This window comes from Balaenoptera musculus, chromosome 14 (assembly GCF_009873245.2).
Source record: "Balaenoptera musculus isolate JJ_BM4_2016_0621 chromosome 14, mBalMus1.pri.v3, whole genome shotgun sequence".
In the NCBI taxonomy this organism is placed as follows: Eukaryota; Metazoa; Chordata; class Mammalia; order Artiodactyla; family Balaenopteridae; genus Balaenoptera; species Balaenoptera musculus.
Window position 1 is genome coordinate 90,065,841 of NC_045798.1, and position 17,000 is coordinate 90,082,840.

A 17,000-nucleotide genomic window follows, 5' to 3' on the forward strand; every position below is an offset into this window, starting at 1 on the left:
TGGCAGGTACAGAGCCGTGTACAGAACAAAGTGAAAATAAGATGAGAGGTAATTGCTGAAGCCTGAATGCTGTTCACTGCCTCTGCTCCCGAAGCCTCTTCATGAAATTGTAGAAGTGGTGCAGTAGTGCGTAGGCAGAGTCTTGTAGCCACTTGGTTCCCGTAACAGTAACGTCGAAGCAGTCCTGTTATTTGGTAATTTTAAGTGTTCCCTCCCTGCAGCTCTTGTTTCCAGCCCTTCCTGTCACATTTGCTAACGGATCTTCCACCACTCGACCACTCTGCTCATTAGGTCCCCAGCTGTACCCATCGGGGGGCGGGGCTGTGAGCCCAGGCCCCAAATGCTGCCCCACGAGGGCCTTGCAATGCCTTCGTGGGCTCCAGTCCCTGGACCCTGGGCCCAGCCAGTGCTGGGCGACCTGATAACAATTTGCCTGGCTCTAAAACAAAAAGCCATTTCCTGGCTTTTTAAATTTTCATTCGCTCACTAGCAGGCTAACGTCTTTTCGCATCTCTGCCTCCGTTTGTACTTCCGAGGATTTCCGTCTTCATCCGCCTGCCTTGGGTTGTTTGTTCTTGATTCCGTGTGTGCGTTGCGGACGCTCCCCCAGTGTGATGACGCACGTCTACTGCTCCCCTCGTGAGCAAGAGGAGGTGCCAGCCTCCGGCCGGGGCCCCCCGCCGCGCCCTCCCCTGCTCAGCCTTCCCTGCCTGCCTCGCCCTCCGTCCCCTGCCCCAAGGATGTCCGTGCAGTGTTGGCACGGCCTTGGGTCCTACAGAAAACCTTGTCTGGTCCTGCGGGTCCACAGCGCTGCCGCTGCTGAGGTGGCCGTGATGGGCAGAGCCCCTGCCCCTGGCCCCGTGCATCTGTGCCTTTGGCTGCTGGATGGATGTGCTGAGGTCGGCAGGGAGGGGCTGCTTTCCCGGGAAAAATCACCTCCTGCTGAGCCCAGTCAGAAAGCGCACGGAAGCCAGGGCACGAGGGCCCTTCTGGTCACCCCAGGAGCCGCCTCCTGCCCAGGTCACGGGAGCCGGCAAGCGTCGCAGGGCCAGCGCCCTGTGCGTGGCATCTCTGCCCCTCTCGGAGGGGCCGCGACTGAACCCAGCAGCCAGGAGGGTGCGATCAAGTCGCTGCCGCCAAGGGCTCTAAGGGGGGTTCGCAGAACTGTGCGTCAGGGGCGCCGCCCGGACGGGTGGGACCAAGCCCGGCACAGGACAGAGAGGCGGAAGCACGCCTGTCTCCCTGGAAAGAGCCCGCCCACCACTGCGGGAGGGCTTCCCTAGGAACAAGGACTGAGATTGGTGAACAGACGAAGAGCAGAGCCTGCCCACTTCGCGCCGTTGCCTGTGACTCAGATGAATTCAGGTTCGTGGCTGGGAACTCTTCTCCCCTGAGGTGGGCGCCCTCTTCACTAATGCGTGGGCGGTGTCGCTGTCTGTGGTCACCTTGTTCGTCTGTGTCTGCGGCTCACGTGGGTCGCTCCCGCGAGGGTGGCGGGGCCCTGGGGGCAGGATGCCCGGTGCCCACACTCTGCCAGCTGCTTGAGAGGGCGAGTGAACATCCTGTAGCTCAGACGTGCTCGCAGCTGTGAGCAGCGAGCGGTCTCGCTCCTCGGTACCGGCTGTGAAGATGCTGGTGGCTGCGGTTCCGTCTGCTTCTTGAACCCCTCCGGCATCTGGGCTGGCACATCGTTCCCGGGAGGGACCAGCAGATGCCGGCGGGTCCAACGGGAAGACAGGCTCATTGCAGCCAGGCAGAGGGTGGAGTACTTCGTGACCAAGGTGTCTTCATTCCTTTCCGTGTGACCCCAAAACTGGTTCACGGCTGTGGCCAGGAAAGTGAACTGACAGCTCTGCTTCACTGCAGACAACTTGAAATGAGTTCATTCATTATTTCTGTGTAAATGACTGTTGGATCTTTTTAACCATTTGTTCTCTTAAGTGGATTTAATATTCCTTCCCCTAATTATCTATTTGTACTACAAGAGCCTGTTACCATAGGTAACCGGAAAAAATAAATCTCAGTTCAGCTCAAACTATTATAAATTTGTAGTTGGTGAAATGAGTCCATAAGTATTTTCCTTAAGGTACTTATTGGCGGCAAAAAGGAGATCTGCACACAAAGCTATTAATGAGCGACTAGCTAAATTCGTAAGGACAAACCCTTCACCCTTCCAAGTGTCCAGTCTGTGACAGGGTGGCTTCGTGACCCTGCTGATGCCCCAGCTGCAGACGACAGCTTGGCTTGGCTGTTTTGCCAGACACAAGGTCCGCGACGGATGGATGGAGGGATGAGAATCTGTCCAGAGCACACACAGGCAGCAAAGGGACGTGAGCATTTTAAGAGTCTAATTACACCCTAGATAAACACAGGGAGAGCCTGCAAGCCTCGGGGTCTTTGGTGGAACGCTTCCTGGGGTTGGATGCCTCAGGCCGGGGTGACAGGCGTTCAGGCTGAGCTCAGCGCTGCCCTCGCAGTTACGAGTCCCACCCTCCCGCCCCCACCCCCGGCCCGGCTCCTGTTCCTCTCCTCGTCCTCACACCTGGGTTTATCTACGAAGAGTGATGGCACACAGCCTAACAGGGTCAGCAGCCTCCTTAGCAGGACGAATGCCACTGAGTCTTTGATGCTCTGAAATGAGAGCGAAGCAGGGGCTGGAGGTGCGGCCAGGCCAGGCCTCTGCTGCCCCCCCGCCGGCCCACCGAGCCGCTGGCCACCCCTCAGCCTCTCTTACTGAAGAAACCCGGCCGGCTGTTTATTTTCACTAGGAAGTCAAAGCCGGGTCGGTGTCGAGTGAGGGCCGGGCCGTGGAGGCCGCACCTCCCGAGAACAGTTCCAAAACCACTTGGTTTCCAGAAGCCCCTGGTGTGGAACCAGCCTGACCTGTCCCCTGTGCTCCCACTGTCCCGACGGTGCTGCTTCCGGCCACCTGCCCCCCCAGGAGCCCTGAGCCTGGGAGCGGGTTTGGGGTGCAGCTGCGTAGGGTGTGGGAGAGCCTGCCAGGACCGACCTCAGCCACCCTGCACCCCGCGGGCACCTGGACGACCCTCCTCTGGAGGCGCTTTCTCCCGACGGGGGAGAGTCCCACCTGCCGGCATCGGGACCCCGACGCGGCCGCCGCCCCAGCTTTTCACCTGCGAAGCCCGGCGGCCTACGGGCCCGTGGTGCGGGCAGCTTCCACATGGGGCCTCGGCCTTCGGAGGAGGAGGGGCCTGTTGGGAAAGGAAGCCCACGGCGAAGACGGGCGAATGTGGAGCTTGAAGGAAACAGGAGACCCCAAGGAGCCTCACTGGTACCTGTGGAGGCCCGAGGGGAAGGGCCGCGTCCACAGAGCCAAGGGGGGTGAGAGCGACCCTGAGATGTAATCGCAGCGCCTGGTTGGAAGGGTTGGCGCCCGTCCAGGGGGCGCTTAGAGACGATGTGGCGAGGTGGGGGGAGGGAAGGAGTCGGGGGGTCGAGCCAGGAGGGCAGCCATCACTGGGAGGAGGTCAGGATGGGCAGACAGCGAGGAGGACGTGGGGACCCTCAGGCTCTGAGACGCGAGGGCCCGGCTCCTGGGTCGCCCAGCCCCAAGAAAATACCCGAGAACTTCCGTGAGAGAGGGAATCGTAATGGGTGAACAGTCCCCATGGCGCCGGACCTCAGGGGAGGGACCTTGGGGCAGACCTCGGGGTGGAGTGGGCCTGGGGGTGGCCCTCAGATGGACCTCGAGGAGGAGCTCTGGGTGGCCTCAGGGTGGCAGGCTCGGGAGGCCCAGCTGGCCACGTTCGGGTTCCGACCTCTGCCAGCTACACGGTCCCTTCGGTTGGAAATGCATTGACTGAGATTTAAGCACTTCTCCCTGTCGGTGTTAAGCTTCACCAGCAACGCTGAAAGCTTGGACGTGATGGGGCAGCCCCTTCAAACTTCCAAGTGGAAATGGACTTTCTGCCCAAGCATGGAGGTAGAATAAGGAGTCTCCAGACACGCAAAGGCTCAAAGATGTACCCGCCGCGTACCTCCTCTCGGGGGGTACCAGAGGATGCGCTTCGGCAGAAAAATGGAGTAGACTGAAGAGGAGACACCGCGTATCAAGGTGTACGAGGATCCCCAAACAGAGAGGAACCGAGAGCCGCTCCGGACCACAGTTTGCAGCAAGAGGGCAGAGGCCCCTGGAAGGGGAGGCGGGTCTTGGAAAGGAAACAGAACCATCCGACGTGTTTTCAATTTGGAGAAAATACACCATGATTTATAGCAAGCTAAGCAACTTTAGAACAGGGCCATAAAACTTGAGGAAAAAACCCAAACATTTTATGAGGAAAAAAAATGTAATGCAGCGTAGCCCACAACCTGGCTCAGCAGTGAAGCGTCTCCACCTCATCTTGGTAGCTACAGATTTTACCTCAAAGCGTGACACTACTATTTCTAGAGGAAAGGGATCATGGATGCGGTGGGGATGGTGTAAGAAAACCGAATCCTCAGCTACACAAAGTCGTAGAAATGTATACAGTTAATACATCAATAAATAGCCATGTAAGCCCATTATTTAAAAGTATGGAAGTAACTATCAGAAGGAAGAATTGAAAACTGTCGCCCCTGGGAGATGAGTCGTGGTAGGAATACTGTTTTTTCCTTTATAAGTCTATCTTTTTTGTTTCGTAAAACAAAAATTAAATTAAAAACATGTTCAGTCACCAAAACTCATTCAAGAAGGAGTAGATAACCTCTGCTGATTACAGAAATTTAATTCATAGTTTAAAACCTTCCAAAAAGAAAACTCCAGTCCCAGATGGTTTCACTGGTGAATTCTACCAAAAGTTTAAGGAAGAAATGATACCAGTTCTGCACAATCTCTTCCAGAAAATAGAAGAGAACACTTCCAGTATTATCCTGGCACCAAACCAGACAAAGACACTACAGGAAAGAAAAGAAAACACAGACCAGTATCTCACATGAACGTAGATGCAAAACTCCAACAAAATGTTAATAAATCAAGTATGGCAATGTATAAAAAGGGTAACACATCATGACTAAGTGGAATTTTTTAGGAAAGCAAACCTGGTTCAACTTTTGAAAATCAGTCAATGTAATTCATAATATTAACACAGCAAAGAAGAAGAGCCATCTGGTCGTCTCAATAGATGTCGAGAAAGCGTTTGACAAAATTCAATATCCATTCACGATTAAAACAAAAACATTCAATTCTAGAAATAGAGGGAATTTCTTTAACCTGGTGGAGAACACCTATTTAAAAAAACCTACAGCTGATGACATACGTAATGATGAAAGATAAATGACAATGCTTTCTCCCTTCCATTGGGAATAAAGCCTATTTATTCAGCATCGTTCTAGAAGTCCTACCCTGTGCACTGAAACAAGAAAAAGAAAGACAAGTATATGATGGGAAAGGAAGCAATAAAACTATGAACACAAATCCCAAGAAATCCACAAAAAAGCTTGTAGAATGAATGAGTGAGTGCAGTTACACGGGGTCAGCACCCCCCTAGGTATTTATCCAAGAGAAATGAAAGTGTCTCCACGAAAGCCCCCAGCTGCTTGCACCAGCCCCAGACTGGAAGGCACCGCCATGCACACCCACGGGTGAAGGGCTAACTGGCACATCCATGCAACAAGCCGTCAGCAATAGAGCGCAAAGCAGCACGAGTCTCAGGATACGACGTGGGAAAAGCAGACTCGGAAGTCTACACGCGGTGTGAGTCCGTTTATGAGGCGTTCTGGAAAAGGCAGAGGGATCCGTGGTTGCCAGGTCGGGGTGGGGACGGCCTGGCTGTAAGGAGGCGGCGCGGGGACCTCGGGGATGGTAGCGGTGGCTCCGCGGCTCCACCCCCGGCCTCACTGGAGCGCATATCCTTCCACGTAAGCCTGTGGGCACGTGTCTGACGGTCCCTGAGAACCTGCTCCCCAGACAGGCTTTCCAGGTCGAAGGGTACGCAACCTGTGAAGGCTTTGCAGATGTATCTGTGAGACGTTCGTACCGATTTATACTCTGCCCAGTGTCTGGGCCCCTCTCGATCCTTGGCCTGGGGCAGTGGCCCCGTGACCCTGGCCTGGTGGGGAAGCGGGTGAATTGCGGGCTCCTGAGGGGACAGCTCAGCAGTTTCTGATGCACGTGAAAATGTCCTTGTCTACCAGCCAGAGGCCGCCGCAGCCCTGGAGGAACGCGAGCAGTTTCGTTTGGTTGGTTTTTCGGTGACGGTGGGTGATAGTGTTCACGTAAGGTTTGCGTCCGGCACGGAATCTGATGTGTGGCTTCGAGATTTCTGGACGTGCGGGGACATGGACAGCGTGGCCACACGCCCTGCGTCCACGTCTGCGGTCAGCTCAGACTCGCCGCCGCGGTGACAGAGCTGCTGCCTTGGGGGCAGCTGGCCTTCGGTTCTCGAGCCACAAGGAATTGAAGGATGCCCAGTGACTATTCCAGAAGGACAACGAACTGAAGGAGAGGGGAGGGGCCCAGTGCCCAGGGCAGCGCCTGCCAGAGCATCACGCACAGACTCTCAGGCTGGTGCCGAGATCCCGTCCCGGGGGAGGGGCCGCGGCGGCCTGCGGCCTTTCCCCGGGAAGGGAAGTCTCCCGTGGGACCAGGCAGGACCCAGGGCCCTGGGGGAGGTGGCGGTGCCTCACGGGAGCCCTGGCGGAGCCCATGAGGGGCGCCAGTGCAGGCTGTGCGGGGGGAGCTGCAGCCTGGGGAGAAGGCCCTGCCTCCAGTGCTGGGGGCCCTGCCCACCGCCATCCAGCTGCCACCTCAGCCCCACCGCCGTGCTTCTGGCCTCCTGCCCTAGAGGACGACCAGGCCACCGCAGGGCTCCGCAGCCGCCGAGGCCGTCCCGGCCACCCCCACCTCCCTGTCCCTTCTCCCCCCTCCTCAGGAACCCCCCTTGCCTGTGGGGGACCCTGCCTCCCACCCCCAGCCCGGCTCTTGCATCCCCAGTGAGAACCCACTGCACCTGGTCCCAGTGAGTGGCGGGCCTGTGATGGTCGCGCGTGGTCCAGCCTGTGGAGCCCAGGGGTTCCTTATGGCAGATGCGCCCTCAGCCCCCCGCACCCACGGGTGGCCGGAGGTGGAGGGGCCGAGAGGGGGTCAGGGCTCCAGTGTGGTAGCGACCCAGCCAGAGAAAGGGGCTCTGGGTCCTGGGATTCCCTTTGCTGCTCCTGTGTTTCCTCTATGGAGCCGAAAGGTGCTTGTGATTCTGAAGGGGGAGCCCTTTCCCTGGGCTCTGGGGGTCGTTGGTCCATTAGAGTGGCTCTGGCACATTCCAGGTCGTCTTCCTGGGGTCAGAGGTGGCCCTGCAGTTCTCATAGGAACACCCCCGGGGGACGCGAAGGGTGGTGTGGAGGTGAGACGGTCCCACCCACTGAGACCAGACACGGAGGTCCCCACTGCCCGCGACCGTCCCGGGGTGTAGGGTCCGCCTTCTCTCCCTCCGGAAACGACCACTCCGGAGTCTCCGTGTCCTCCCCAAGCCCCCGAGACCCGAGCCCTCCCCTCCCGCCCCGACAGCGGCGGGGGTGGCAGCCGTTAGCAGACGCCCCGTCCGGCCCCGACGGTCAGCCCCCGGGGGAGCAAAGGGCACGAGGAGGAGACGACCGGGGCCCCCAGCCTCGAGCTGGGCAGGGAGGGTGTGAAAGGTCGGCTCGGGCAGGGGCGGCACCGCCCCGAGGCCGGCGCACAGCATCCCGTGCGGGGCAGCTATGGCCTAATTACCGGCGTCAGTGAAAGTGCAGGCAGTGGGGCCTTCACAAGTGGGTGAACCCGCGGAACATAGATTTACCGCTGACCCAGTTTTGGCCAAATAGGCCAGATGTGTCAAATTATGATAAATCAGCGTCATTTTCTGGACTAAAAGTTCCAGAAATAGCTCCCTCCAATGAACCTCCTGGCTGGTCCTTCAGGGGCTGAGGGGAGGCGCCCACAGTACGCCTCTTCCCGGACCCACCTGATGGATCTGGCTCCAGGCCGGTGCACTGGGGTCGCTCCTCCAGCACGGGCCGGGGGGCCGGGGCCTTTGTCCCTCCCCCCACCAGCACACGTGGCCGCAGCCCACCTGAAGGGGAGCCAGCGGCTGCACTTGGCCCAGGGATGATGGGGGACCCAGAGCCCAAGGTCGGCCCGGACGAGGGGGCGTCGTCGGGGGTGCTCCTGGGCCGGTGGGTCATGGGACCCCCAAGCACCCCTTGGGCTGAGGTCATCAGAGTCCTGAGCAGGTGAGGCAGGTACGACCCGGGGCTCCACCCTCCCCTCCCCCTCACCTACCAGCGGGTCCCCTTCCCCCGCCCAGGGTTTCCAACCCTGTCAGTCCCCGCGGCCCCAGCTGCGTCTTCCTGCCTAAATTCAGTTTTCCTGGAGCTGCTGTGTCCCAAGGCCCCAGGCCCAGTGGGAGGCCCGTGCCAGGTGGTCAGAGGCCCGGGGCATCAGCGCCGCCTGGGGGGTGCTGCAACCTCTCAGAGCCTGACAAGGGAGTGCCCCAGGCTCACCGTTGGGGCTTGGAGCGCCCACCCCCCACTGCTCGGGAGTGGACTCCGCTTTTCCACCTGTGCGCCCCACGAGCGGGTCCGAGACCGAGATGGGGTGGGAGCCCTTCGTCCAGCTGGAGCCGGCACCACCTCTGTTTGAGGATGGACCTGCCCAGTGACATCCAGGGGTTTATCCTAAAGCTGTGACCTTCCCTGGGGCCCACCCTTGTGTCCGGGGCCACACGAGGAAGTAAGCACATGGCCGGTTTTTCCAGGCGCACGACCGGGAGGGTGACTGATGTAGAGGTCAAGGCGCTGCGCTCAGACAGCTCATTAATGAGAACGCCAGGCTCCGCTCGATACACATAAATCGCCCTGGGCGCTGGGAGGCTGGCTCAGAAAGTGCAAATCGGAGAGGTTTGCGGGAGTCGGGGTGCCCCAGGTCCCCTGCAGACCGTTGACACATTGGTGTCCGGCTTGCGGAGCAGCCCTGCGGGGTCCTGCTCACCTGTGCGCCCTCAGGGCACCGAGGCCAGTGCTGCAAATGTCTTCTGAACCACGACCTGCTTCCTGTTGGGAGCACCAGGCAGGTCCTCACCTCCGGTCCGCGTGGCGATGGAAGGTCACCACTTCTTGCTGGGCGGGGACTCAGAGGGACGTGAGCCAGGTGGGGACGGTGCAAGGCCCCGGGTCCCCTCACGCCCGGTGTGAGCCGGGCCGAGACTGAGAGCGGAGAGCGTGAGGGGCGTCCGCTGAGTCTGGTGTGTTCTCCTGACCTTCCCTCCTGTTCCTCAGCAGTGATAGAGGTAACCTGGGGAGGGGTTTTGGGCTGGCTGGGGCTCGGGGGCAGAGGTGCGACGTGGCCAGACGGGGGCAGCTGGGGAGGTCTGCACGCTCTCTGGCTTCTGCTCTGGACGCCCCTGCACACGGAGCCCCGACACCGGGGTCCCCACTCACTGTCCCCACCCAGCCAGCCACACACTCTGGGATTAGTTAATAAGTCTTTTTTAAAAAATAGCTTTGCTGACATATAATCCACACACTATGCAATCTGCCCAGTTTGAGTGCACAATTAAGCGGGTTTTCATATGTTCACAGGTTGTGCCGCCATCACCACCGTCTGATTTTAGAGCATTTCTGTCTCTCAAAAGAGACCCAGTGCCTTCAGCACTCACTGCCCGGCCCCATCTCTCCCCCCACCAGCCCCAAGCAACCACGGATCGACTTTGTCTTTATAGATGTCCTTGTTCTGGATCCGTGAGAACAGAACCATCCAGCACGTGTCTTGTGTAACTGGATCCTTTCACTCTGAACTATCTTCAGGGTTCGTCTGTGTCGTAACAGGAATGAGCGCTTCATTCCTTTCCATGGCCCGATAATGTCCCATTGTATGGAGCTACCAAGTTTTGTTGATCCATTAGTCGTCGGATGGACACTTGGGTTGTTTCCACTTTCTGTGAGTCATGCAGCCACGAACATCCGTGTAGTTTCTGTGTGCACATGCATGTTGACTTCTCTGGGCTCACGCCGAGGAGTGGAATTGCAGGGTCACGTGAGGAACTGTATGAGGAACAGCCAAAGTGACTGGACAGTTGCATGTTCCCATCAGCAGTGCACGAGGCCCTGATTTCTCCAGCACTTGTTGTCTGCTCTTTCATTCTGGCCGCGCTGGTGGGTGTGAAGTGGGACCTTCGAGTGGGTTTGATCTGCACTTCCCTGATGATTAACAGTGTTGAGCCCCATTTCATGTGCTTCTTGGCCACTTGTGTATCTTCTGCAGAGAAAGGTCTATTCAGATCCCTTGCCCACATTTTTAATTGGGTTGTTTGTCTTTTTTTATGGTTGAGTTGTAGGAATTCTTTCTATATTCTAGATACAAGTCCCTATCGTATATGATTTGTAAATATATTCTCCCATTCTGTGGATTGTCTTTAAAGACCTCATCTCCAAAAACTCACCTTCTGAGGTACTAACAGTCAGGGCTTGAACAGAAGGATTTTGAAGAGGAGCAGTTCAGGCCATAACAGTGTCCTTGAAGCGATTACGTTTTAAATTTGATTAAGTTTAATTCATCTATTTTATCTTGTTTGCTCCTGCTTTTGGTATCACATCTAAGAAGACTCTGGGATCACTGGTTTTCAGCCTGAAGACCTTCCTTTAGAGTTTTTGTAAGGCAGCTCTCAGTTTTTGTTTATCTGGGCAAGTCTTTATGTCACCCTCATTTTGTAATGACAGCGTTGCTGGATGTAGGATTCTCGGGCAGGCGGGTGTTTTCTGAGCACTTTGAACACGTTGCCCACTGCTTTCTGCTGAGATGTAGGCGTAATCTCACCGCAGTGAGCTCTCAGGTGACCTATCGGTGTCTGCTGCTTCCAAGGTTTCCTCCTTGCCTTTGGCGGTCAGCATTTTTCCTGTGATGTCTTTTCCCTGCTGGAGCTCAGTGAGCTTCCTGGGCGTGTAGGTCCTTGTTTTTCAATAGATTTGGAAGTTTTCAGCCACGGTTTCTCAAACACTCTTCTCCTTCTCTCCTCTCCCCTTCCTGCTGGTACCTGGATTCCTTGGTGCCAGCACGATCCTTGCGTCCCTCTGTTCTCAGCCTGCGTAATCGTCACCAATCGATCTTCAAGTTCACCAAACCTTTCCTGTGACAGTTCACATCCACTGCTGAGCTCCTATAGTGAATTTTTTGTTATTGTACTTTTCAACTTCAAAATTTCCACTTGGTTCTTTTAAAATTTTTCTTTATTGATACTCTCCATCTGATGCAATGGACTGTCGTCATACCTTCCACTACTTCTTTAATCAAGTTCTCCTTAGTTCTGTGAATGTACTTATAATGGCAGTTCTGAAACTTTTTGTTCAATCTGACGTTTGGTCACTCTCATAGGCAGTTTTTGTTGCCCGATTCCTTTTCTGATGTATGGGTCATACTTCACTGTCTCTTTGCCTGCCCTATGATTTTTTTATTGAAAACTAGGCATTTTAGATAATACAGTTTAGGAACCCTGGCTGTTGCCTTCCCCTGCCCCCCAGTTCAGGGCACGTTCCTGTTATTTGCTTGTTTAGTGATTGGTTGGATTATTTTAGTGAAGTCTATTCCTGCCCTGCCCCCTGCCACACACACACGCGCGCGCGCGCACACACACACACGCACGCACACACGCACGCACGCACACACACACGCGCGCGCGCGCACACACACGCACGCACGCACACGCACGCACGCACGCGTGCGCACACACGCACGCACGCACACACGCACGCACGCGCACACACACACACGCGCGCGCGCGCGCGCACACACACACGCACGCACGCACGCACGCACACGTGTTCAGCCCTTGCCGCTGCTCCTCTGAGAGGCGCAGTCACCCTGGGAGGACACTGGGTTGGTAGCACTGGGTCTCTTTCCCTGACCGAACTTTGAAACTCCTCTGATTGCTGACTGATCGCTCTATTGTTTTCAACTGCCCTTGGGCATAAATTCCTCTAGAAACCAGCTCAGCCACATTGTGGCTCTTAGGATGGAACAGTTTCTGAGGTCGGTGCTGATATTTGTTCTGACCCCAGGAGGGCTCCTCCAGTTCTGTACCCCAGTTCTCTCCTGCAAACTGGCCACCCCACAGCCTAGGCTGTGTCTTCATTAGATCCACAAATGTCCTCTTGTTTCCCTTCACTGCAACCTCTATCACTCTTGAGAGCACCCTTGGGTTTGAACGTCACCATTTTCTGTTGCAAATGAAGTCAGTTCCCCTGGGAAGTGATCAGGGGCATCTCTCTTACAGTCTGCGTCTCCCCTACACAACACCTCTGTGCCAGGGCTCTGGGCCTGGGGGTGGGGCAGTGGCAGGCTCCTTCCTTGGTGACCCCCATTCTCTGAGCTGAGTGCCCTGCAGAGGGACGGGGAGCCAGCGGGCTGCGGTCCTCTCTGTCGTCTCTCCTGGCGTGGAACCACCCTGACAAGCTGGGGCGAGGGCTCTGGGGGTCCCGGCGTTCTCAGGGCACAGCCTCCATTCCACTGCAGGAGTGGGGGCTGCGTGGGAGCAGGTGCCCCTCTTCCCAGCCGCACTCCCCGGGGACTCAGCCCACGGGGCACAGGGAGCCCTGCATTGGTGGCTGCAGCCTCGGGAGCGGAGCCCCCTCCTCGCTGAGCTGGGACGCTGCGGGAGTCTTGGTTCAAATACCAAAGACTCTCCTTTTTAAACCAGTTTCCACAGATTTTCTTGAATACGTTTTTCATTTTCTGTTGTCCTTAGGAGTGTTTCCAGAGGCTTTAAATGGTTGTTTTTTAACGATTTTCTCTGGTTTTGCTGGGGAGCTGGCCAGCTGAGCTCTGCTTGCTCTCCTGTGGGAAGCCAACCTCCTAGTAAATTTTTGTGGTTTTTATTTTTACAGGAATTGGGCTTTTGTGGTTTACAGCCCTTGCCCTTGCGGTGGCACATGTGCACGGCTGGGCGTCAGGAGGAAGGGCAGCCCGGGAGGGACAGGCCTCCCTGCCCCCAGCACGTGTCCCCTTCTCCCCCCAGGGCGAGTGCTCCCCCAGGTGCCGCAGCCTCTTTGTGCTGGAGACGGTGTGCGTGGCCTGGTTCTCCTTCGAGTTCCTGCTGCGCTCGCTGCAGGCTGAGAGCAAGTGTGCCTTCCTGCGGACGCCGCTCAACATCATCGACATCCTGGCCATCCTGCCCTTCTACGTGTCGCTGCTCGTGGGCCTGGCGGCGCGGCCGGGCGCGGGCGGCAGCAAGCTGCTGGAGCGCGCGGGGCTGGTGCTGCGGCTGCTGCGCGCGCTGCGCGTGCTCTACGTGATGCGCCTGGCGCGCCACTCGCTGGGGCTGCGCTCGCTCGGCCTGACCGTGCGCCGCTGCGCGCGCGAGTTCGGGCTGCTGCTGCTCTTCCTCTGCGTGGCCATGGCCCTCTTCGCGCCGCTCGTGCACCTGGCCGAGCGCGAGCTGGGCGCGCGCCGCGACTTCTCCAGCGTGCCGGCCAGCTACTGGTGGGCCGTCATCTCCATGACCACCGTGGGCTACGGCGACATGGTGCCGCGCAGCCTCCCCGGCCAGGTGGTGGCGCTCAGCAGCATCCTCGGCGGCATCCTGCTCATGGCCTTGCCCGTCACCGCCATCTTCCACACCTTCTCGCGCTGCTACTCAGAGCTCAAGGAGCAGCAGCAGCGCGCCGCCGGCCCCGAGCCCGCCCTGCGCGAGGACAGCGCGCGCTCCGCCTCCGCCACGGAGGACGACGGCTCGCAGGGCCCCGACGGCGCCGGCCCGGCCGGGGACTCCGTGGCCGGGCCATGGGCATCCGCGGGGCCGCCCTGACCCGGCGGGGCCGCGGCACCGGCGAAGAGGCTGCTCCCCCGGAGCTCCAGGACCAGAACCGCGTTCTCGCCTCCCGCCGCGCACGGAGGGACAGGGACGACTTTGGGGGCGCGGCTCCCTTTGCCGTGCATGTTGCTCGACCCGCACAGCCCAGAACTTGGCCCGGGGCTGACCCCGGCCTGAATCGGGGGTCAAAGCCATCCTGTGCTTTGAGTACAGAGTTGACCTCCGAGGAACATCACCAGCCCGCTCTCCGCTTTCCTTGTGTCTCTGGAGTTTTGCGTCCATGATGACCAGCTAAAAATAAATGCAACGATCCCGGAAGCTCCAAGCCTGTAGCAGATGCCAGAAGGCCACACTCGTCCCCAGGCCTCACCTTGACCTTCCCCTGCTCGTCCCTGGTGGGGCGCAGTGGGGCTGGAGAGGGCACAGCCCCTTCCTGCTCCTGCCGTGTCACCCACGGTGGGCCGTGCCCCATCAGAGGGATCTCCCCATCACATCTGCAGAAGCCCACGTCCCTGCCAAGCGATAGGGACAGAGGTGTGACACTGATGCGCGCAGCACCCCAGTTCCTTCGGGGGCGGGTCCCAGCCCTGACCTCTGACCTCCCTTCCCTGGCACGAGCTCCGTGGGGATCTTCCGGGATCCCTCCTCACCTGTTCGCCCCTGAAAACGCCCGGCAAAGCTGAAGGCCTGCACGTCAGCCGGCCCCACTCCTGCCCTCGGGCGCCTCGGCCCCCGCCCCCCGCCCGGGGTGACTGCGCTGCTTCTCTGGAGGCGAGAGGACTCTCCGCTGACACGTCGCTCCTCAGCCAGCACGGCTGGTCGTCCGGGAAAAAACCGCTTCCTCCTGCGGGGCGGGGAGCCTCGCCGATTTTCCCTCCAAGGGTTCGGTCAGCGGTGGAGTGACCCAAGGCAGCTGTCCCCTGTCCTCCCCCCCTCCCCGCCCGCTGCAGTGGCTCTGAGGGCACCCAGGCGCCCTGCGAGACCAGAGGCCACCTCGGGTCACGGGATGGGGTGCCCGTCGGCCGTCCTGCTGGGAACCGCGGGGGTGTGGGGAGGGGCGCAGCGCCCGCCGCTGGCTTGGCCGTGCCGTCTCCCCACCGCCACCCCGACCCCCCGACACGGTCCCGCCGGCTGCGCTCTGGCAGGCTCCGCTGGCTGTGGCCTCGGTTGCCCATCTGGGTTGGGGGCCGGGAAGTGGCCAGGTCCCCGCCGGCCTGCTCCCTCATGCACACCAGGGAAACCCGGACTGGAGGCACCCCTGTGGGACAGCTCTGTGCGTCTCCTGCAAGACGTGGTGTTGCTGTCGCTGCTTCCTTGGCCACCTGCTGAGAACGCTGGAAAGCACTGCGGGAGGGAGGGAGGGCAGGAGACTGAGCTTGCGAGTGCAGCTGTCTCAACCCCCCCAAGTGCTGTGCAGAGAGCGATGGTCAGTTCCCGCCGACTCACGACGCGCTGACGCGGGGGCACTGGGTTTGGGTTGCCCTGGCCACCAAACCAGTGGGCAGGCTGAGTGGGCCAGGCACACTCCTCTGCACCTCAGTTTCCCCACCGGTAAAACCAGAGTGATCCCCAAGAACCCTCTGGCTCCACAGCCCCAGGATGCAGGATCCTGGTCCCCGCCAGAGCTCTCTGGTTGACCCCCAAACGTCTGTGAAGCGTTTAAGGGGGTGACTTGTGTCTGTGACACTCCAGGAATCAGCCAACACTCCCCTCCCCCTCAGGGCTGCTTTCTGCACATGCTGTGCGTCCTCCCTTGGGCCCGACGGGCCCTCCCCCACCCCCAGCTGACCCGCGTGTGCCACTCAGACTGAACAGGGCAGCTCCGGGGCTGAACGTGCTCCACTGTCAATGTTGAGGGTTGGAAACCCCCATGTTTGCTTCCAAAATAGCCCCAATTCCTGTACCCCTTATCTTCGGGGAAAATGCATCCCCCCCGCGCGCGCACGCGCGCACACACACACACACACACACACACACACACACACACACACACAGTTTCTTCTTGGCCAGCTGGATACCAGGGCTGGGGTGGCGAGGGCAGCTCGAGAGCTGTGGGCAGGGTGCCGGCACCGTTTGCAGCTCTTTATCTGCTCTAAGCTTTCAGAAGCTCAACTGAATGAGATGGACTTTCTCACGCACCCCAGGAGCTGGGGCAGCAGCACCATTTTGTTCCCATTTCCAAAATGCTATCCTTGTTGAGAGGAAGAGCTATAAAAAAATAGGACATTTAGGGTTTTGGGGAAAAAGTGACCTTCATGTATTTTTTTCACTAGCAGCCCCACTTCTCGTGGGGCTGTTAGAAACGTCTGCCCTTTCCCCGGTGGATGGCTGTGCCCAGAGCTCGGGGTTCCGAGCTCTCTTGGACGGGGCAGCAGCTGGGCTTGTGACTCTGCTGTGTCTGAAGGGCAGCTCTGGGGCTTGCTCCTCAGAGGGACACAGGAGCCTTGTCAGTGCCGTTTCTTGGCTCATTAGTTAAGTCCCCAAAAGGCACCTTCATATATCTTTTTGGTTTTTTACTATTTGAACTTACGGCCTTAATTTTTTAATTAAAATAGTTATTTTCAATTAACACATTATCAGAAGGAAAACAAAAATCCACCCCCAGAGCAGGACCCCTGTCCTGCGTGATTCAGTACACGGGCTCCAGGGTCCACACCGAGGCTCCCTGCTGCCGGGGGCGGCCACGTCAGATGTCACCACCTTTGATCAGCTCACTCAGACTCTCCGAGGCCAGCGCTACAGGCTGGGGTGACTGACTCATCGAAAAATTTAAAATATATCGCTTCCATGTATTTTGACTTTGTTGATTTTTTTTGGTCTTGCCCTCAGCATAAATACTCTCCGTGAAAGAAAAAAAAAATGCTTGGTACAAACGGATCCAACCCTACTTACTATACAGAATTACCGGTTTTCCTTGAAACACTTCTTTTGGCCTTTAAAGGAGACACTCCCCAACCTTCTGAGACATCCCGTCATTAAGGGAACTGTGCGACTGGCGGAGACCCGGGCGCCACCACCTCGCCCCGCCTGGCCCCGCTGGCGCAGGGCGGTCACTGTCCCCGGGGGCCTGAGGGAGCAGCCCCGGTCTCACAGGGGCCGGAACTGTCCCCCGAGGAGGAGACGCTGGCCCAGCCCTTCCCTGGGGTCCCCTGAGGTGAATGAGGACGAGACCAGTCCTTTACTCTGCCCTGGACCCCCCACTCCGACTCCACTCACAAGGCCACA

At 58.4% G+C, this 17,000-nt stretch overlaps 1 protein-coding gene across 3 annotated transcripts in view; it reads left to right on the forward strand.

The window, feature by feature from the left end:
- The window catches only part of KCNG2 (potassium voltage-gated channel modifier subfamily G member 2), a 72,648-nt gene extending 58,173 nt beyond the window's left edge, over nt 1-14,475 (forward strand). For all 3 annotated transcript variants that reach the window (XM_036823276.1, XM_036823278.1, XM_036823277.1), the window contains one exon: nt 12,981-14,475. In XM_036823276.1, the coding sequence (XP_036679171.1) occupies nt 12,981-13,769 (789 nt within the window). In that variant the 3' untranslated portion in view covers nt 13,770-14,475. The remainder of the gene's footprint in view (nt 1-12,980) is intronic.
- Nucleotides 14,476-17,000: the final 2,525 nt, after the last annotated feature.